The sequence below is a fragment of the Perognathus longimembris genome, chromosome 6, assembly GCF_023159225.1.
Source record: "Perognathus longimembris pacificus isolate PPM17 chromosome 6, ASM2315922v1, whole genome shotgun sequence".
Classification (NCBI taxonomy): Eukaryota; Metazoa; Chordata; class Mammalia; order Rodentia; family Heteromyidae; genus Perognathus; species Perognathus longimembris.
The window spans coordinates 24,711,481-24,733,033 of NC_063166.1; the positions used below are offsets into that span (position 1 = coordinate 24,711,481).

Below are 21,553 nucleotides of genomic sequence, written 5' to 3' on the forward strand. Positions count from 1 at the left end.
CCCCATTTGCCTACCTATCAAAATCTCTCTTTCCATGATCCTGGCATGTGGAAATTATGTTTAAAATCCCCAATAGTGCTAATATTCTAAAATTGTGACTATTTATAGCTTGAATGGAGACAACTCATGTTGTAGGGGATCTGAGTCATTCCTGTCTTAATGACTTATATTTCCAAGGCTGGTGTCTATAGTCCTAGGTCTTAGGTGTATGATACATTTTCTACATTTTTTTCCTATTTTTAAAGCCATTCTAAGGCTTCATAACTTATTTGGTACATCAAAGAGCAAGTAGGGTGATTATTAGAAACTTATGGGAGATTGACAGATATAGGCCCACTTCTCCATTTATTAAATATGAGTTATCAATTCCATACAATATTGTCTATTTCATTCCTATGAAGCATATTCTAGAACAGATGGTCACACAATGGCATGGAAGACAGGTCAGTAGGGCCTGCTAACAAGGGGATGCAAGTTTTTAAGAGGACAAGTCTGATCCCAGGCACTGTGGCCTGAGACTGCAAGGATAGAGACCCACTCTCATCCACACTGAGCAGGCATCACACCTATAGCTACAGCTGGTCTCTCAAATGTTGCCCTTCTAACCTACCACTCCTTTCCAGTTGTTCTAATCATTCTCCTAACTTTAACTTTCCATCTTGTGTCTATCATACCATTTACCTAAATTCTAATCCAATACACACAGGAGTGAGTAACTGGGTGAAGCATCCCATTGCTATAAATTAATCTAAATATTTCTAAAATTTCCATATAGGGCAAGATTAGATTCAGCCTTGAGGTCACTGCTCATTCAACTGAACGAAACTTGCTTAAGTGACAATAACGGAGACAATACAAACACCTACATTTGCTTTAAAGACTTTATTATCCTGAATATAAAAGACAGAAGTCCTCTAGGATATAACAGAGTTCTTTATGTGGAAACATTATTTTTTTACAGGTGAAAAAATAAATACCTCTTGGAATAAAGGCTTATATGCTAATATGTGCCATAAAAAAGTAGAGTTTTAATATCTGACAAAATGTCTGTGCAAAGAAACAAATGCATAAACACATTACTGCTACATTAAGGCAATATGAAAAGTATACTCAGAAATCTCAGTAAAGTGACAGTGTAGGTTTCTAGCATTAACTTAGCTAGTATTGCACCCAATAAGGTCATCTAGGTTTCCCAAATCCTAGAAAACCCACTTGCTGACCAGTTTCCAAAATGCCCAAGTGGGAGTGGAAAAACACATTTAAGAATATAGAAAACAAAAAGAACAGAGCCCCTCTGAAAGATACAGAGGAGGCAACCAAAAGAATACTTAAGCATTTGCTTAACAAGGAAACAAAAAGCACACACAAAAAAGGAGACGGTATCTAGAAACCTATAAGGCTATAAAAGGTTTGTTCTTTCAGGCAAAGCGGCACCCAGGGATGCAGCTGGAGTTGGTGCCTGGGGGAGTGGAGTCCCTTGTATATTCCAGAAGGTTCCATCTCTCAGTGGGCTGGGCTTTTCCTTCTTGCAGAAAATGCTCTGTCTTCAAGAATCCCACCAGCTCAAAAGCCCATGGGAGTGCTTGACTATTTCACAGAAACCATTTTAACCAAACAGCTAACATTTTATAATACAAAGGCATGGGGCAGAGGTGAGGGAAAAGGAAAAGGAGGAAGAAAGCCCCCACGCTGAGCTACTGCTCTCTCCTAGCCAGGCTGGTTTCAATCTAGCAATGCTGTTGTTAACTTTTTAAGAGTCACAGGCTTGCTTGGTAAAAATCTGCTTAGGTTCCAATTATCAATCATTCTTGAACAAATTAGAAAAACAGGAAAGACATTATAACAATGACTATTTAAGAAAAAAAAAGTCCTGTTAAACATGTTTGGCATTCCATGATCATATTAAAAAAAAAACCACAACAACAAAAAATCCCACATTCCTAAAATTAATTCTTACAAAATCTGCTGCAGGTAGGAAACTTACCTCAAGATATATTTCCTAAGAGGTACCCACTTTTTTGGCTACTTTGCCACTTAACTGACAAACATTTTACCTATTCCATTACTTGATCACAAAAAAAACCCCAAGTCCAAGGAATGTGTGTATGTCCCAGAGCTCTTCCCGGTCCCCGGGCAGGGTGGGATGAAGGGGAGGGAGGTGTTGGTGTTTTTTGCTGTGGAGTGGTATGTTCTTGTTTTTCTTCATTTTTGAAATGTTGCATGGCAGATGGTGTAGGAGTGAGATTTTCTCCACAAGTTTATTCTTGTAGTTGTTCACCATGTAGTCCGTGGAAGCATGGTATGTCCGGGGAGCGCGCAGGACACGTCAGATCAGAGTCAGGTTGAGAAGACTGGTGTGGGTTGGCAGGTAGACGTGCTGGACATGCTCAACGGGAGACCGGCACACTGGACAGGACTGGAAGAGAGGAGCCAGCAGCTCCAGTTAGAGAGTGTTCACATACCCCAGGTCTCAGGGTTCAACCCTAACCATTGACTGCATTGCTTTTTCTATTGTGAGCTTTCAACTGGTAGAGATCTGTGGCTTATATCCAGTTTGAACACTTTTAAAGGGCTTCAAGATGAATACTCGAGATTGTTTAGGTTTTCTGTTAAACTCTTAACAAGGTACAATGAATGAAGTCACAGAACACTGCTGTGCTACAAGATAGTAGATCATGATGCCTCAGGCCATCATGCTGGAGACCCTTCCATGAAGATCCTTCCAGTCTGTGGCCCTGGCTCAGCTGACTGACTTGGGCCAGCATTAGCTACTGGGCAGACACACATATGACCAGGGTGCTCAGCTCTGCTCCCACTCACAGGCAATGGCTCCACTTTTCTGGAGCCTCTCACTGAACACGTGTCCTTTACCAGCCACGAAAGGGAGACTTGGCACAAGGGTCGGAATATAAGGGCAGGGAAAATCCTGCACAGGCAAGCATACAGTAGCAGCATGTTCTATGCTCAGCATTGACCCGGGAGCTCATTAGCCAGCTCCTGTAGTAGCACAACAGGAGCAGCTTCTGATGGGCTGGGTGATAATTAGGGCTAATTTTACCTCGAACTATAGTGACATTTAGCAGACACTTCGGAGAAATGCAATGAAAAATACTGTTCAAAGAAAATGTAAGGTACAAGAGAGCAAAGGAATACTAGATATGAGTTACTTTGGTCTTATGCACAGATATCAAAATGAGTTGGACTTGCTAACCAGTACTACTCAGTCCAAAGCATCTAGTTTAAAAAAAGGAAATAAATCAGAAATAATCACCCAAAGGCAGGTAATAAAAACCTCCTCTCTAGGTGCCAGAAAACGAAAGGCAACATGACATGGAGAGGCTAGACTGGATTCTAGCCCCGGGCTCAGCCACAGGTATGTCACCATATGAAGCAGAGCTTGAGGGAAAAATAAGTCTCTGACTCAGAGTACTTATACTCATGAAAACAGTATACTAATCCGAACTACTTCCAAAGGACAATGTCCTTTAAGTCGGCAGATACGAAGACCTTCCAGATGCGAGGTATCAGCCAGCCACATCTGGCAGCCAGCAGGAAGCAGGCCAGAGGCCACCCCTCACCTGAAGCTGGGCAGCGCAGCTCTCACAGCACACAGTATGGCCACACGGGCAGAAGGTGGAGTTGATCTCCTCCTCGCAACATGCCATGCACAGCATGGCTTCCTTCAGCTTGCGCAGCTTCTCCTGCAGCGCCCGGGTCTGCTGGCAGCTGAGGCCCACGCAGCTGCTGCAGTTCATGCTGCTGTCAGACGACTTGAGAGGAGAGCTGGGTGGGCTCTGGTCGGTTCTTGAAACGAGGTCCACAACGCCGGCATTGTACAGAGCCCTCCTGGCGTGGTCATAAACCTCCTTCGACGTTCTTCTGATATCAAAGACGTACTTCTTGCCAAGGTTAATGTTTTCATTCAGAAACAGAGATGCCAAGTGGCCCTTCAAGTCACGACTATACTGCATCATGACGGCATTGGTCACTGTGTCACACCTGCAAGGAAAAATCCAGCATCTGCTTTAATTCAGGGCAGCTCTGATATTCAGACTTCCTTCAGAGATGCTTACTGCTAATAAGGAAGAATAGTGCCAGAAGACTAGATAGACAGATAGATATGCACTGATATAAAAATGAGTTGGACTTGCTAACCAGTACCATTCAGTCCCCCCGCCCCCATTCTCTCTGGCCTAGAAACTGAGGTAGTCCTGCCTCAGCCCCCTCAATGCTGAGGTTACAGGTGTGCATACTATGCCCAGGCTAAGAGTAAGGTCTTCCTATTTTATGTGTGCTAGATGGCTTAAGGACTCCACCTCAGCATTTCCCAAGGGTCTTCAAAGCTCCTTTTTATAAAGCCATGGTAAATAAGGAGACAAAAAAAAAATCTAGGTTCTCCTCCAGGCCTTCCAAAACAGCTTGTGGAAGAAAAGACAATCTTCTTTGAAGTTTTGGCTTCTGTGTTAGAGAAATATCTACAAATTCTCCATTCTTCTTCACAATGTATTTTGGTATAAAATATCTGAGGAATGTCTACCAATGACATCTGTTGGCTTTTGAGACTAATTCTAACTCAGCTTGGAAGCACTCTCTAGAAGAAGAGTATGATTTTAGGAAGTCCTGGTTATGTACACACTGAGGATTCAAGACTACCATCTCTCCACAAGGGAAAGTGACCTATGTCATCCTTCTGTTGGGAAGGAAAAGAGCTGCAATTCTGCAGGCTCAGCCGCTGGGCTGTCCTGGGAGAGGGGAGGTATAAACAAACAAGATGAGAGATAATCAGGAGACTGTGAGACGACTCCAGTACAGGTAACTTTTCACAGGAAAACAGGATTACATTAATAAGGACTCCTTTGCTATGGAAGAGACAAGGTGTTCCAAAGCAGCTGATTTCTCAAAGTCTGTACACATCTATCACTGACACAGTAATAGAAGAAACCCCACAGAAATCTCAGCTGTGACACTCAGGTCATCAGCTCCATCGTGCAACATGCCTGTAGAAAGCATGAGTCTCCGTGATCGCTCGGTAGAGCCCACTGGCTGCTCTGGTGCTGATCATTTTAAACAGAAGCACGATGCTGTTCCCAGACTCCTTGGTGACCGTCAAGTACACGTTCTTTCCTGACTGGGTGGCCATCTGCACCACAGGATAAGCTATTCTGCAAGATAGGAGAAGGGTGAGCAAGCTCAGGAGGGTTATCACAACACACCCAAGTCTTTGCAGACACCCCCTCCTCCCCTCCATGACCCAGAAGTAAAACCAAACATTTCCTCTGGGGCTATCCTACATCTTCCCTCTGAATTATTCAAGCGCACTGAACAGCACTTGTGCCTATGTGGAGAGTAGTGTGTGTGCCAAGGAGTATTAGTGAAAAAAGTGAGATTTTGTGTATGTGTGTACCAGTACTGGACTTGAACTCAGAGTCTAATTTTCTTGCACGCTGCCACTTGAGCTACTTGCAGCTTTTTGCTGATTAACTGGAAATATGAGTCTCATAAATATATTTGCTTGGGCTGACTTTAAACTGTGATTGTCAGATCTCAGCCACCTGAGCAGCTAGAATTATAGATGTGAGCCACCAGTGCCAAGTAGCAACTTAAGATTTTTGAGGGAAGTGTTTTATAGGTATGAGCCACCAGCTCACTAAACATGAGATTTTTATGAAGTGAACATTTTTTTGAAAAAATACTAATTCTGCCATTTCACTGTATTTTAAAATAATTGAATGGTGATTAAGGCCAAACTGAAGTTAATGTGAATACCAAAACAGAACATTTTATTCCTATGATGACTTTCTAGTAAATTCCTGTCTTTTTTCTTTTTTTTTTTTGGTTGGTTGTGGGGCTTGAACTCAAGGACAGGGCACTGTCCCAGAGCTTTTCACTCAAATCGAGCACTCTATCACTCTGAGTCATAGGGCCACTTCCTGTTTTCTGGTGGTTAACTGAAGATAAGAGTCTCATGGACTTTCCTGCCAGGGCTGGTTTTGAATTGAAATCCTCCGATCTCAGCCTCCTGAGTAGCTAGGATTATAGGCGTGAGTCACCAGTGCCATTTCCTATTTTCATGATGAGCGTTACAGATATACACATATGCTCAGGTTTACGAATTTTAAAGGTTTGGGTTACCTGTTAATTGGGCTAAAGTCATCTTTACAAATTGAGATTCCTTCAGGTCCAACCCCAATGAGGAGTCTCTGCCCTTCGCTGTCCCTCACGGCGTGCCACTCGATGCCATAGTTCTCCATTGCTGACACAATCTGCAGAACTTGGTATTCTGCTGAAGCCTGGCTGGTCCCTTCCAACTCCTTATGCTTTGCAATAATGCTGTGGGACACCCAAAGAGTGGAAAGTCATGGAGAGATCAATTTAGACTGTCTTGAAAGTCAATTACAGTGAGACTGTCAGATGAATCATAAAAACATAGTGTTGTTGTTTCCTTTATTTAGCAAACTTACTATAAAATATTTATAAGATACTGTTCAAGATCTTGACTCTCAAATATTCAGCAGAGAACTCTTTGGGGAATGTTGGCTGCTTGATGAAAAATTACAAAAAATAATCATAACAAAAACTTATGTCGGAATTTCTCGTACATTTACTTATCTATATATACATATAAGTTTCATTGTAGTCTAGCATGATAAAGGGTTGGTCGGATCATTTCTAAGTAAAGAAAATTCAGGAAGAATTTTCTCTACTGTGGCAGAGCACCTCTGGTGTGATCCCTGAGGCTTATACCTTCTGATAACTGCATCCTTGTGTGTGCTCTGTTCCTGGAGTGTGAGCATCTAGTTTGCTTCTAATGAAGAGAATATGGTGGAAGTCATGAGAAGTGACTCACTGTTGAGATTAAGTTCCCAAAGACTCTAGTTTCCCTCATGGCTGTTGTCTCTTGCTCAGCTGGATCACTTATGTTACCACATCATGAAAGTCAGCTACCACAACATGGGACAGCCCTGAGGTGAGTGGCAAGGGAGAAGGTCAGCTGACAAACCACAGGAGTCATCTTCGAAGTAGAGTCCTCCCTCAGCCAGGCTTCCAGAAGAAACTAACTCCAGTAGCTTGACTGCAGCCTCATGAGAGGCCAAGTGAGCAGAACAGAGAAACCCTGCCAGACTGTCAACCCGCACGTCCTCAGCCACAGAGGTAATGCCTGTTATTTGAGGTTGCAGAATTTCAGGGTAACTTGTTACACTAGAACCAGAAAGAGGCCTGTGTTAGGCCTCTTGATCTAATTCTTGCTGAAATGAAGAAAAAGATGAAGGAGATTTGCATTTTTTTTTTTTTGGCCAGTCCTGGGCCTTGAACTCAGGGCCTGAGCACTGTCCCTGACTTCTTTTTGCTCAAGGCTAGCACTCTGCCACTTGAGCCACAGTGCCACACTTCTGGCTGTTTTCTGTATATGTAGTGCTGGGGAATCGAACCCAGGGCCTCATATATACAAGGCAAGCACTCTTGCCACTAGGCCATATCCCCAGCCCCAGAGATTTGCATTTTTAAAGGTCAGAGATTTAAAAAAAATTCTCATCATATGTAGCACTTAATATAAGGGCAATTATTTGTGTGAACTATGTAAGTTTCTCAAATAAAAGACAATAGGACTTCTGAAAACAACTGGGCAATGGTTTTGTGAATTATCTGTATGTACCATAGGTTCATTTTGTTCCAAAGATTATCAAACTGATAGTTCTGTGAACACACACACACATACACACACACACACACACACACAGCCTCACCTATTCAAGGCAGCATTGGAGAGCTCCTTCGCACACAGCTCCTCATAGTTGTACTTGGCCGTGTTCTGGTTGTAGTCTCCAAATTTGGTCTGGGCCAGAAGGGCACTGAGCTCTACTGCTTGCTCTGGGGAGCATTGGAGGTGGCCTGCCAAGAGGGACTCCTTGATGTGCAAGAAAAAGATATGCCTGCAAAGCAAGGTGAGAATGAAGTTCATCAGAGAAAGTGGGTATCAAACTCAGCCTGCTGTGCTGGGGACTGGCTCAGTGGCAAAGAGCTTGCCTGGCATGTAAGCTGGGTTCCATTGCAACAAATATATTAACAAAATAAATGCATAGCAATTGCACAATTCAATACTTTCCTTTAAAGAATTTTAAATCACAATAAATATGTGTGTATATGTGTAAGTTTTATATATATGCATATATGTACATACATATATATGCATACTCTATTTTTGTTCTTTGTCTTAAATCCTTCAAAGGATCCCCAGTGCCTGCTGAGGAGGGACTATGGTTGCATGAAGCCTGGGTACCTCTACCCTCTGACTCCAGCTCTTCAGGTACACCTCCTGCATGCCATCTAGCCAATGCCCCAGGAAAAGGACAATTCCTCTCCTTAGAAAATCTGGTCGTGCTATTCTCTCTGTCCTGGTGGCCTTTCCTCTCATCTTCTCCCTTGAGCCTATGTTGCATATAAAGCCTCTCTTCCTGTTACAGTATCTGATGCATTATTACCTCTGCTAGTTCTGTTTAGTTATTGCACGTGAGCTGATCTGTACCTGCCTCTAACATCAGAGAACTCCAAAAAAAAAAAAAATGCATCAAACTCCAGGTAGCTGGGATTATTCTAGATTCCAACCTTAGTTTTTCAGCCTGTCCTAATTATGTACAAGGTTATATTCTGTATTTGCTAAGAAAGAAAAGCGCATGTAGAAACAACCTGGGGAAATTCAGACGTTGTCCAAAATTGATCAAAATTCTGAAGAGTGTACCTACACACCTCCATAGAAAGGTTGTCTGGGTTATAAGATTTATTTCTGGGGGGGGGGGATGAAGCAGAGTGATCAGGGAATGAATCTAATCAAAGTACATGATATGCATATATGGACATGTTAAAAAATCCACTTGCACAATTAGCTGATACTAATAAAAATGTTAAAAAAAATCTTCAAGAAAACAAAAAGTAATACCTCGCAAAAAATGAAAATAAAATTCATTTTTGGAAAATGTGGAGTTTTGGCCTTCCATGGATGACCTGGAATAGCTTAGGACATGTACTTAAATGCCACGATCTTCATCCTATTAGTAAATGCATTAACACTCATGATGCTAAGTGCCCTGCACTGACCAAGAGTGGTGTCCCAACTCCAGTCCTCAACACTGACTTTACTTACACACTATACCTGCCAGACATGTCAGGTAGAGGAAATAACAAGGGAAATGCAAGAAGAAACACAGAGAAAATGAGTTTATAAACACAAGGAAAGCTCCTTCAAATGTTGCAAGATATGAGGCTGAGACATTCATTTCCTCTTCCTTAGCAGAGACATTCAAATTCTATCTTCTGTACCTTTGATAATGAGGAATGTGAAATCATAATAAAATTATTCAACTCTCCTAAATACTGCAGTTTGTTCCTTATTCAAAGCCTCTATAAAGAAGTCACAAAGCATCATGAAGAAAGAGGCTAGCCATGGTTTTTTTTTTTTATTAATCTGAGCATTTGCTAGTTTCTGAAGTATTTCTGTCATATTGCTAAACTGAGAAGGGAGGCCCTGGGGGACAAAGAAAGAGCCACAAAATAATGAGTGTTTAAAGCAGCTAAACAAGGATACAGCTCTGATATTCTCTTCATAAAACATGGCTTCAACCCTAAAGGGTGGTTACTCAGTTAATTTCATATCTCCATACTGTCTCTCCTTGTGCAATCAGGGTGGGGTAGGATGGGTGAAATGGCATGTTTTCAGGAAACTAAATTCTGAATCTATGCTTCTGTTCAATAAGAAATTACGTGCCAAAAGATTTTAGGATTACTGCCACAAACCAAGTCTTCTCAATTTAATTACTGCTAACATGTAAAGGTCTCTTTTGACTTTTTCTCCCTAGTATAAAGCTACAAACAACTTCTCGCTTTACTAAATGCTAAGTATAGCCTGCCAAAGTTTCAAAATCAATTCCATTTCTTTTTCCAAACTCTCCACCCCTACTTGTGGAGACATAGCTGCCATACACAACAGCAAAGAAACAGTAATGGAATACAGGCAGGTGTCAGGAGACTGCCATATTGTGTGGGGGTCAGAACTGGAAGAATGGTGGTAGTACTGGTGGTGAGTAGCCCCCTCTACACACAGCCCAGTTAGCCAGAGAGCAAACAGTGTTGGATACACATGGGAACTTTCCTTCTTAATGACAACATAAATTTTCCGATGGCCCTTCCTGTGGCTTGCAGTTTCATGACTATAAAGTCACTTTTTCATTCCAAGTCAACACTTCAAGGAACACATTCTGTCAAAATAACTCCAGCCACTAATTGGCTTCTAGGTGACAGGAGTAAAGAGGGGGAGAGGGAGAGGAAGAGGGAGGAGAAGGGGAAGGAGAGAAAGAAGGGTGGGGGGTCACAAGGGAGCTGTGACAGCCAAAGTCACCAGCCAGAAAGTTATTAGTAGACGCCACTCCCAGAGGGCAGATGGCAGAGCTGGGAGAGGCATGTCCCAGAAGGGCTCCAAGGAGGGCTTTGATTCGGAAGGAGTTTGAAGTTTGCTGCTGCTGTTTCTTGTCTAACCATCTGGCCTGTAACCATCTCTCTTCCTCTTGCCCCTGCCTTTTTGTCTTTTGTGAAATAAGCAAAAGGTTACTAATAATGTTAAAACAAGTAGATGTGGTCAAAATGGTGCCTGGAGTGACTTTTTTTTGTTGTTGTTGTTTTGTTTTGTTTTTTTGACCAGTCCTGGGGCTTGGACTCAGGGTCTGAGCACTGTCCCTGGCTTCTTTTTGCTCAAGGCTAGCACTCTGCCACTTGAGTCACAGCGCCACTTCTGGCCATTTTCTATATATGTGATGCTGGGGAACTGAACCCAGGGCCTCATGTATACGGGGCAAGCACTCTTGCCACTAGGCCATATCCCCAGCCCGACTTTTTTTTTTTTAAACTAGAGATCAAAGGTGGATGAGATATCTAATTCAATATATGATACGTTCTGAAATCACAAACACAAAGAAAAGCTTTGAAAACAACTACTGTCTTTGTCTTAAGCAAATGTCTGTATGTCCTATGGACATCAGCTCAAACTATCTTCTAGACACTCATGAGGTTGTTTTTCATCCACTTATTAAGAAAATGGGTATTTTCAATATATAGAACACACTTTGAGGCTCAAGGTAGAACCTTCTTGCTAACTCAAGGCCAGGTATCATGGGTATAAATGAACTCATACTTACTGTAGCATTACGGAAGTCTGAAAACATGAGGTGAATATACGTTGCAAAAGAATTACATATACTTTTTGGCTGGGCACCAATGGCTCACTCCTATAATCCTTTTTTTGGCTGGGCACCAGTGGCTCACACCTATAATCCAAGCTACTCAGGAGGCTGAGATCCAAGGATCGAGGTTCAAAGCCAGCCAGGGCAGGAAAGTCCATGAGACCCTTATCTCCAATTAGCCACTAGAAAACTGGGAAGTGGCTTAAAGTGATAGAATGCTAGCCTGGAGCTGAAGAGCTCAGGGACAGCGCCCAAGCCCATAGTTCGGCCCCACTACCGACATATATATGTATGTGTATGTGTGTGTGTGTGTGTGTGTGTATACACATATATACAGTTTCAAAGGACTTCAAACTTCCTCTTTTTAAATCAAATGAATGCCTTTTTATAATGTTAAGACATGATATGAAAAAAAGTTGTGTTTAGAAAACTCGCCTTTGAATACTAGCTTCTCTTAGAGAGCAGTCATTTGAATTACCAGCAGAGAACTTCCTACAAACCCTGGGTTGCTGCTGATGTACTTTGTGGAGGTTACTCTAGGTTACCTCCCTCCACTTGGCTTAAGAGTGAAGAGCTTCTCATGACACGCGTGCAGTGACTGTACCCAGATTCACCATTACACTCAAAAGTGACTAAGCTAACTTCTCTAAAATGGCTAGTTATCCTCAAAAGCTCTCCACTGCTAATAGCTGAAGTGCCTTTCTCCCTAAAAGGCATGACCTAACCCTGCTAGGGCCACAACCTTGGCCCAGGGGAGTCATGGCCAGCCTGTCTCTTACCTCAGTCAGGCCCCACTAGGACAGGGCCTCATACGCCTCCATCCAGTGAGTCACTTAACCACATCAGTCTATTTTAATCCAAATGCAGACTGCCAAGTTATATTTAAAACCGATCAAATCAAAACAAAATTGCTAGGAGAGGATTTGTTTTATACCTTAGCATTCCAATAAAACAGAAAACCTGTTCAAGATGCAGCACAGGCTTGCATGCTACAGCTGAAACCACGGGCTTAGGAACAAAGCTTGAGGCTGTCTTCTTGGGGGGGGGCAGGGGAGGAGGGACTCACAAAGGTTTCTCAGGACACAGCAAAAACCAGTAAGATGGATGACTTAGACTACACACACACACACACACACACACACACACACACACACACACACACACACCCCTCCACCTCACCAAAAGGAACCAGGAAAATAGGGAAACATGGAGGATATATATATTTATAAAACTTCCGTCTCACAAAGGACTGGTATCTAGGATACATAAAGAATGTGTGCAGCTCAGTATTTTTAAACAAGGCAAACAATGAAAATGGGAAAATGACTTGAAAAAATACCTCACAAGAGAAGGCCTATGCAAGGCCAGTAAGAACATGAAAAATAAGTATCATTATTAATCATTAGAGGAACGTACATTAAAACCACAATGCGGTATGTCCCCCAGAAGCCTGGCCAGGATGTGGAGGCCAGGACCCTCCTACATTCTCTGCAAGTACACAACAGTACAACTGCTTTGGGGAAAGGTCTGGCAGCTACTTATAAGACTAAACAATTACCTACTCCTTAAGACATACCAATTCTATTCTTAGGCATTTTTTTTTCCCTAAGAGAAATGAAAACACATGTCTAAAAAAAAACAACACAACAACTTGTACTAGAATGTTCATAGCAGCTTTATTCATGGGAAACAAGTGTTCATCAATAGGCCTATGGATCAACAAACAGTAGTATATTTACACAAAAAAATACTATCCAACAATAAAAACAAACAATCTGGATTAATGATGTTAGCTCAGCATTGAGTGCTTGTTTACCTAGGATGTACAAGACCCTGAGTTCAACCTTCATTCTTCTTCCCCCAAAAGGAACAAACCATTAACATATATAATAGGAGAGATAGATGGGAAACAAATCTCCAATGAACAAAAGACAGACTGATCCAAGAATACCTACCACTACAAGATTTCATCCATATATAGCTGAACAGACATAAGCAATGTATGGTAACAAAACAGAACCCGGTAGACATGGACTGAGTAGGCAGAGGTTGGCAGGAAGGGTGGGGACTGATGCAGAAGGACATGAGGGAACTTTCTAGAATAATAGTACACTGTTCTAAATATTGATACTTTGTTCAAACACGCACATTCATTTGTCAAAACTCATTAAATAGTATGATTAGCACTTACACATTTCACTATATGTAAATTTCACAACAAAGGCAAAACTGAGTTCTAGTTAGTGATAGGCACAAGCAAGTTATTTAGTAGGAAGTATACTGATACATGATATTTAATTGCATAAAAAGATAAGAGGCTGATGACTGAGTAAAGGGACCAATAAATGGATAAGTGTACAATTGAGAAACCTGTCATAGCCAAATAATCACCAAGTCAGTTCTCTATATTCAGGTTCTAAAGATCCTTCTCAAAGCCCCAAATACAAAATGGGAACTACTGTTAAAATGTGTTCTCTTCTTGGGCCCTAGAGCAGTTAGAAGATATGAGGGGTGGCCATGGGGGAAACTCCCCAACTTCAACAAAGTCATTACAAGCAATACCAGAAGAGCAACACTATCATTTGAAAGCCAAACAAGTGCTCTTCTAAAAAGTGTGCTTATCCATGGCAGTACGTGCCTGACAAGGCAGACAGTCCTGGGACTGCATGCATTATCTCTTTCCCCACAATCCATAGCAGTCAAGAGTGCTACTGGTGCCTTTCTTCCACAACACAAGGTTGACTCAGGAATTTTCAGACATAATCATTTTAAAAAAATTAGCTTAGTTTTACAAAGAGATTCCAATTTAACATATCAATTTACTAATCATTTCTTTAATTGCCTTCAACTCATGTGCTGTGTGCTAAGTCTGGTTGCTGGTATAGAAAAGGAGTAGGACCCGGCTATTGGCAGGTACTAGAAAAAAATTTATATATACCTAGTGTACCTGCTCCATAGTTTCGAGGTCTGACTTTAAGTGCTTGCTAAACAATCAGATTCATCTACCTATCCATTCATTAATTTTATTTGTGTTGGTACCAATGTTTGTAACTGATTGCCTGGTGCTCTACCACTTGAGTCACCCTTCCAGTTCAGCTTTTTGTTGATTAAAGTCTCAAAGACTTTTCTGTCTGGGCTGGCTTCAAACTGAGATCATTTTCATCTCAACCTCCACCTCCTAAGTAGCTAAGATTATAGATGTGAGCCACCATTGCCCATCAAGGCCATTTAAAAAAATGTCCGAATACTTTAGATATTTAAAAGGTAGAAATTCAAAGAGACTGACAATGCCCAGATGAGAGTTTCCTAGCTACAATAAAACACCACGTAGTAACACAAACACTGTACAGTCTTAGCAAAAGAGAACACTTGGTAAACTGGAATTCAAAAATCCAATGAATGAATAATTTCTTTGGAAATAACACATCTGCATTTACCTTTTTTACTTTCCTAGGGTCTATTTTGTATTTGAGCATAGAAAGAAAAAAAAAATCAAGCCCCAGTACTGGCATGTGCATACACATGCATGCACAGACACACAAACTATAAACAAAACAACAACAAAGTGTCATTTTCACTCATGGATATGCAGTTGTTCTGAAGATCATAAAAGATACTGACATACTGCTGCAAGAGCATATTATAGAACTTACCCAGAGTATTAAGGGTATATTATGTAAGCAGCCTTTACCAACACTGACCAAGTTAAGACATTTCAGATATGACTTACAGGGCCTGGCTAGCACTCTTGTGATTCAACTTTGATTTAGTTTGAAATAACATCAGACCTACCTAGAATTTGCAGGTGGCACTTGCATGTGAGTTTTAAACAATAAAATCTTTCCTAGATTTCCAAATGCTTATGTGAATTTTGTGGGAGGAAAATGGAAAAAATGGAGTTAATCAGTACTCAGGACTACAAGCTAGTTAAAGTTAGATAAAGTGACATTGTGATTTAAAAACAGTCTGAACTATTTGTAGTTCCAGGGAATGACAGTTCAATTTTGGGTAAGAACTAAGTCATAATCAATACGAGGTGTGGGCGGCATGGAGGAAGGTAAAGAAATGAAAAGAATGCCAAGGGCTGAACAAGTTTTAATCAGAAAAAAAAATCATTACAGACATTTAAATTTTTTTTTTAAGATTTTTCAGAATTTTTCAGTTTACAGATGCAAACTGGAAAAAATGATTTCAATTTCTCTAGGAAAATGTATATCAGCATCCATGAACCCATTTTTATTTCTAAGATGTTAAACTCAGCAAATTTTTATGCAATAGGTACTTGTTAGACTCTACCAATTTGAATGGAATTTAGATGAGAAGAGTGACATCACAGAAGTAAGGGTACAAATAGAAGCTCTTTAATGTTGTAAAGGAGAAAGAGTCCTGGGTGGGACTAGGGAAGATTTTTGAAAGAGTGGGGTGACTGAGATGTCAGGAAGGCTGAGAGAATGAAATTCAGTGCCTAAGATGGTAGCATCCTCTGAACATAGTTTGGGACTCATGGACTCTTTGTATAGCAGTTGTCTTCTGGGAAGAAGACTTGGTGGGACTGGTGAAGGGGTAGGTTGGAGGGGGAGGGAGGATGACAGAAGGGATGACACCGATCAATATGCGCTGTACACATAAAACCATTTGAAGGTAAAAAGAATACATACGACCATTTACAGATAAAAAAGAATAAATTAAAAAATAGGAAAGAATAAAGAATTCCAGATGCAGGTGAATCCTAACTAAACAAGACTCCTTAGCATAGACCACAGACAGCACTTTGGCAAAATGTAGCGCAAGTCAAGAGAAATAGAGACCTACCAACAAATGGATGGTATAATTACCACTGAAGATGAAGCATACATCCACTTCTGTGATGCCTGGTTTTGAAAATGTTGGCAAGATTCAGTGATGGCTGTGAATAATTTACTCATAAGATGATGATTATTTCACCTTTACTTCCAGAATGCATGGATTTGCTTCACTTTACACATCAGTCTGGCAAACATTTATGGAAGTACCTTCTGGAAGACTTCACTCAAGGGTAAAACTAACAATCAAGGTTAGGGCAGCCAAATCTAAAAATTAGGCCAAGTCAGAGACCAGATGAACCCCACTTACCAATATAAGCTGATGTTCAACATATTTTCACTGTCTGCAGAGAAATACACTTAGGAAAACGCATATGGAGACAAAGCAGAAACAAAGAAGTAAGGAAAGCTAGTGCTGGACCTTGAACTGCCAGTTGAAATGCAGGGCTGGGCATAGCCTGAAAGCCTGAATGGTTGGGAGTTGGTGGCCCAGCTACGCCTAGAACACAGGGATTCTGCCCAGATCTCAAAGGTAAGTAAGGCCTTCCTTCTGGTCATTCTCAGTGATGTTAACTGATCTCTCATTAGTACACCTCGACTACAAGCAGGATCCGTCTGCCCAGGCATTTCAGTACTGTTCAATAGCTGTCCAGATACTTACACTAAATGTACCCTTATGATTGATTAGACTTAGAAAAAAAAAAAGCACTAAACAACACTTCCTATGACTAGACTGTCAAAGCTACACTGGCTTACTACATAAAAAGATTCATTGTCTATTCACAGCATGTTATATAAACACTTTATAATAATGGAACATCAAAAAGTTTACTAACAAGCTTTACTTTGCTAACACATTAAAGCAAAAAAATGTTTTTGTGCCATGGTATCGTGCATATAAAAACATTGTAAACTGTACTGAATACAACTTATGTCATCTTAATGAAAAGGTACAGGTGCTAATTATAATTTGCATTATCAAGATATTATGGCAGTGCAAGGTTGCTCACACCTGAATATATAGAAGACTCTGGTTCAAGACCAACCCAGGCACAAAGTCAGTGAAACTTGCATCTCAACAAACAAGTTGGCTTGAGGTAGTGGTTCAGACCAGGAATCCCAGTTACAGGGAAGTGTGGGTTGGAAGAATAAGGTGTGAGGTAGGCACAGGACAAAAAGTATAAGACCTTAACTGAAAAATAAAACAAAAATGATTGGAGACATGGCTCAAGTGGTAGAACACTTACCTAGGAAGCACCAATCCCTGAATTCAAACTTCAGTCCCACCAAAAGCACCAACAACAAAGACACATTAAACAGAAATGCTGTATTGATCTTAGATGGCATTTTCTTAAAATTCTGTATTTCTGCCAACCTCACAAGTAAAATTCACCAAAAGAATAAAAGTAGTCCAAAAGTTTAGGCCACACTAACTTTTCAATATGATTTCAAAATGGAATTAAAATAAATTAAAGGTACCTAGTTGAACTAGGCAGGCATAGTCTTTGAATGCTATTAACTATGAATCTCAAGAGTAAAATTGAGTCAATTGAGTCAATAAAGGAAAAACCAAGTTGGGTAATAGGATTCAAGTTTTAATTCATAAAATGTCACTTTCTTATATGAATAAAATGGATTTGATAATAATTATTGACCTAAGTACAGAAGAACACAGGTAGATACCATGTCGTAGTTGACTATAAAGTATATAAATGCACTGGTGATAAAAATGTATGATGCTATTATCACTTCCATTATTAAGATAAAGTACTTGGTTCCTCCAAGTTTATGCAGATTTAAAAAATGAACTGATGTTATCCAAACTGGGCTGCATCTAGAGATTCTGAAGCAACCATAAAATTGTAATATGACTATAAAGTAAAAAGCCCAATATTGTGTGATGCTGTTTTTCCTCTTACTTGAATGCAAGTTATGATAGCAGAGTGCAAAGCAGAAGCTCTCACAAATCAGCTTTAAGGAAAAAAATTTAAAAGCTTACTCTGATTAATAAAGACAGCTGAAACATCCCTAAGCATGCGATTACTTGAATTATTTTGCATATTTCCAAGATGTCAGTTTCCTTTAGAAACTAAACATTTCCCTCAACCTTTAAAGTCCACAGCAAGGCAAAGTGGAGATTTCAAATTCAAAAATAAAAATACATTTCTATCTGTTCTTTCATAAATACTTAAGACATATTAAAAGCTTTTATAGAACACTGCTCACTGGTCGTTATCCAGAACCATATTTTCACACGTATGACACACTTCCAAGCCAAAGGATTATGAGAAACATCAGTGCTTAGATCCAAAGTTTGCTCTGTTTTTAAAAACCAATCCTTTTCTTTTTTCTTTCACATTTCACGGTGAGATTTAAGTCTCTTGCATTTTGGCTAAGTTGGGTTCATCCTTAATAAAAGTATTATGAACTGTCTAGGGGGAGGGAACACATTTTTTGTTTGTTTGTAAAAGTCAACGAAATGCTTCAGGTGTCTACCACTGCTGGTGTTCTGTTTTTTTGTTTTTTTTGTTTTAACAAAACAGTGAGGAAATGGTCTACAAAGTCAACTATCATGTGTAATATGTATGTGGGGGTGGAGTTGAGTTACAGTGGCCTTTAAAGAATCCTTTTATTAAGTTTTCACCAAACTTAAAAAAAAGTTTTAAACTTCTGCAGGAAGCCAGACAGAGCTCTGGGCTACACATTGTAATCTGACACTAGGCAGAAGAAGTTGACCAAGTTTAAGTAACCCAAGAGGAACTGTTTCCTGCTTTCGGTTAAAACAGTCTCCAGTGACCTACAGTAACACTGCTCGGGCGAGGTTACTATCGGGCATTGGATGCTACCATCAGAAAGCAGTTTCTGGTTTTCATTCCTTTTTTGGGGGGAGGGGGGAGAAATCCAGCCCAACTCTCCCACTAAGCTTGTAAAGACAAGAAAAACCAAAAGTAGAATGGGAAAACACACCCAGGCCAACTATGTAGCTCCCTCAGCCAATGATCTGTGCTATGAAAAGCAGATCTGAGTTTTGAGGGAACTTCCTTTGCATGAGGGCGCAAGGACCTGAGGACATCTTTCCAGGGGTGCCAGGTCCCCTCCTAAATGGAATCAAAGCTGTCTCTGACATTGATTTCTTTCGGCCTCACTTTACCTCGTCTGCTCCTGTAAGATGAGATGAGGCTCCACAAAGAACTTGACTCTCAGTTTAAGCCGGTAAGGTGCCAGCCCATCCATCTGCTGGGAGATCCGGTTTCTCAGATTCAGCCATAAACTTTCACCCTTGCTACCCGTGAACTGCAGTCCAAAATAATCGACTTCTATGATCCCCAATCGCCTGCACACCTAAGACAAAAAAAAAAAAAAGGAAGGGCCAAGGGGTGAGCAAACAGTCCAGGCAACAAACCAAGGGCTCCAGCTGAGCCTACTTTTCACAAAGTTGCTGGGGTGTTACAATTCCCGCTGCAAGCGGGAAAGGAAAGTTCTAAGACTCCAACGATGTTAAATCCTCGCTCTAGTCCAGGAGAGGCTGGTCTTCCTTGAATGTCCGAGGAGAGCAATAACTGCAGTGAGGGGAAAAGAATCACCCTTCTTCCCTCTCCCACATGCCATATCCCCCAACAAAGCTGAGGACGGGTAAATCTAACAGGGTGTTTTCCTTCTCCTTGCAATCGCCGGGATTCCCGGTCTCAGCACCATCTGCACAGCTGGGCTGGCAGCTTGTTTATCTGGACATTTTTAACCACCTGCATTCCGGAACGCCAGCGCGCGGAGCGCAGACGCCACAAGTGTGGGCTCCGCTCGCTCCGCAAAGCATGCGGATTCTCCCGGCATCTCAGGTGCGGAGGACCTGAAGGCGCCATCAATCAGACCCGCAGCCGTCCGCCACGATCAGCCATGCCACATCCACTAGGCATGAGCTCCCTGCAACCCTCCTTCCCCCCCACGCATAAGAAAACCCGTGCTTAAAGCTAGCAAGCAGCAGCAGACCAGCCCCAACCGACGACAGACCCTCCTCAGCCCGCCCCCCGCCCCCATAACCAACCCAGAGAAGCAATTGGCGACCAGGGCCCAGCGGCTCGGCCAAGGGGCTTCGCCAGCCGACAATGCTTCGAGCCACCCCATCTTGGGACAAGGGGTGACGCTGCCAGGACTCGCGGAGACACCCCCCCACAAACACACACCTCCATAGGTGCCGCACACACCTGCGGCAGGTGTGCTGCGCAGCCTGCTTGGGGAAAAGTGCCAGGTGAGGGGACACAACGTGGTGACTCCTGGTTGTACCTGCGGCCCCCCCCCATCTCTCGGGGACCCCGCCACGCGCTTCCTCTGCACCCCAATGCTTGTCCCGGCGCGCCAGGGGAGAGGGCTGTGCGCCCCACGCCCGCGGGGGAGGAGGGAGGTTTGAGCCCGGCGCCTCTGGGGCGCGTTTCCCCCGGCCGCCGCTGCAGCGTGGCTCGGCCTCCCGAGACTCAGCTCGCGGGGGGCACCCCAGTTCTGGCTGTCGTCCTCACCTGGTTGAGACAGTCCTCGCCGTTGGCTTTCGCCTCCACCTCCACCTCCATCAGCACCGCGTCCGGCCTCGTCACATAGCACAGCATGGCTGGGGCCGCCGCGGCCGCTGTCGCCACCGCCACCTCCTCTTTGGTGTACGCGGGGCTGTCGCCTGGCCACCGCTGGAACCCAGCCCTAGCCCTCGGAAGGTGCAGCTCTTGCAAGATCGCCCTGCCCGACTGCCCCTGCCACCCGCCCTCGCTCGCTTGCCCGCCTGCTCGGCTCCCGGTGCTCCGTCGCGGGGCCGCACTCCAGCAGCTCAACTGCCAGCGCCGCGGCCGGCGCTCCTCTGATATACAGGCCCCGCCCCCTCCGGCCCGAGACCCAGCCAATCACGGCCTCCCTACCCCTCCTCCCTCCGTCCAGTCAGCCAATGAAAGGGACTGCAGGGCCGCAGGCCGGCCTCCCAGTGCCGGCTGAGTTACCCAGGCCGCCTGGGGAGGTGGCAGCTTGTGGGCGCCGCGAGCTGCGGAAGGAGGGAGGCCCAGAACGCGCCCGGCCGTCTCTGCCCGCTGGGCGACGCTGCTCCCAGCGAGCGATCAAAGATCACCCGGAGCTGGGGCCAGTCCTGCCTTTCAGTCCCGGCTAGAATTGACAGTGATTAAGCGCTACCCAATTGCCTCGGTCCTCTGGCAGCCTCAGGTCGTTTCAGTAATGCGTTTGGGTGGTGAAAGCAAAGAGGGGAAGGAGCAACTCCAAACCTAAAGAAAACTATTTTGGCACCGTGGATTGTTTGTTGGAAGGCAGATGTGTTGCTTGTTTTCTTTGGCTTCACTCTTGAGAAACAACTTCTGAGTAAAGAAGTTTTTGCAGTTGACCAATAAGCCAGATGACTTGGACTAGTGCTCCCCCCGCCCCATCCTTAACCCTTTCCAAGGATTTCTAGGATCAAAACCCCTTACAAGGCCTTAGGCCCTGTCTCAGGTTGACCCATGTAGTTCATGTCTTACCTAATCCACTCAATAAATATCC

General features: G+C 42.8%; 1 protein-coding gene and 1 long non-coding RNA gene across 2 annotated transcripts; both read right to left on the bottom strand.

The window, feature by feature from the left end:
* Positions 1–867: 867 nt before the first annotated feature.
* On the bottom strand, positions 868–20,818 carry LOC125353003 (myosin regulatory light chain interacting protein). The gene is made up of 7 exons (XM_048348436.1): positions 20,542–20,818; positions 19,182–19,372; positions 7,746–7,931; positions 6,133–6,330; positions 4,998–5,162; positions 3,579–3,999; positions 868–2,416 (listed from the first exon to the last, which is right to left on the bottom strand). The coding sequence occupies exons 1-7, from the start codon at positions 20,626–20,628 to the stop codon at positions 2,327–2,329; spliced, it is 1,338 nt and encodes a 445-aa protein (XP_048204393.1). The 5' UTR covers positions 20,629–20,818; the 3' UTR covers positions 868–2,326.
* Positions 9,350–11,363, bottom strand: LOC125353004. Its single transcript, XR_007211232.1, has 3 exons — positions 11,313–11,363; positions 10,880–11,273; positions 9,350–10,648 (listed from the first exon to the last, which is right to left on the bottom strand). It is a non-coding gene; the product is annotated as an uncharacterized LOC125353004 (long non-coding RNA).
* Positions 20,819–21,553: the final 735 nt, after the last annotated feature.

What these genes read in the sequence shown, in the direction of transcription:
- LOC125353003 (XM_048348436.1), bottom strand. Translation starts at nt 20,628, where the DNA reads ATGCTGTGCTATGTGACGAGGCCGGACGCGGTGCTGATGGAGGTGGAG. An exon ending in TCCAATGCTGCCTTGAATAG is followed by an intron (nt 6,331 to 7,745) that starts GTGAGGCTGTGT and finishes GGTGTCCCACAG; the next exon opens with CATTATTGCAAAGCATAAGG. An exon ending in GCTGCGCTGCCCAGCTTCAG is followed by an intron (nt 2,417 to 3,578) that starts GTGAGGGGTGGC and finishes CCTCTCTTCCAG; the next exon opens with TCCTGTCCAGTGTGCCGGTC.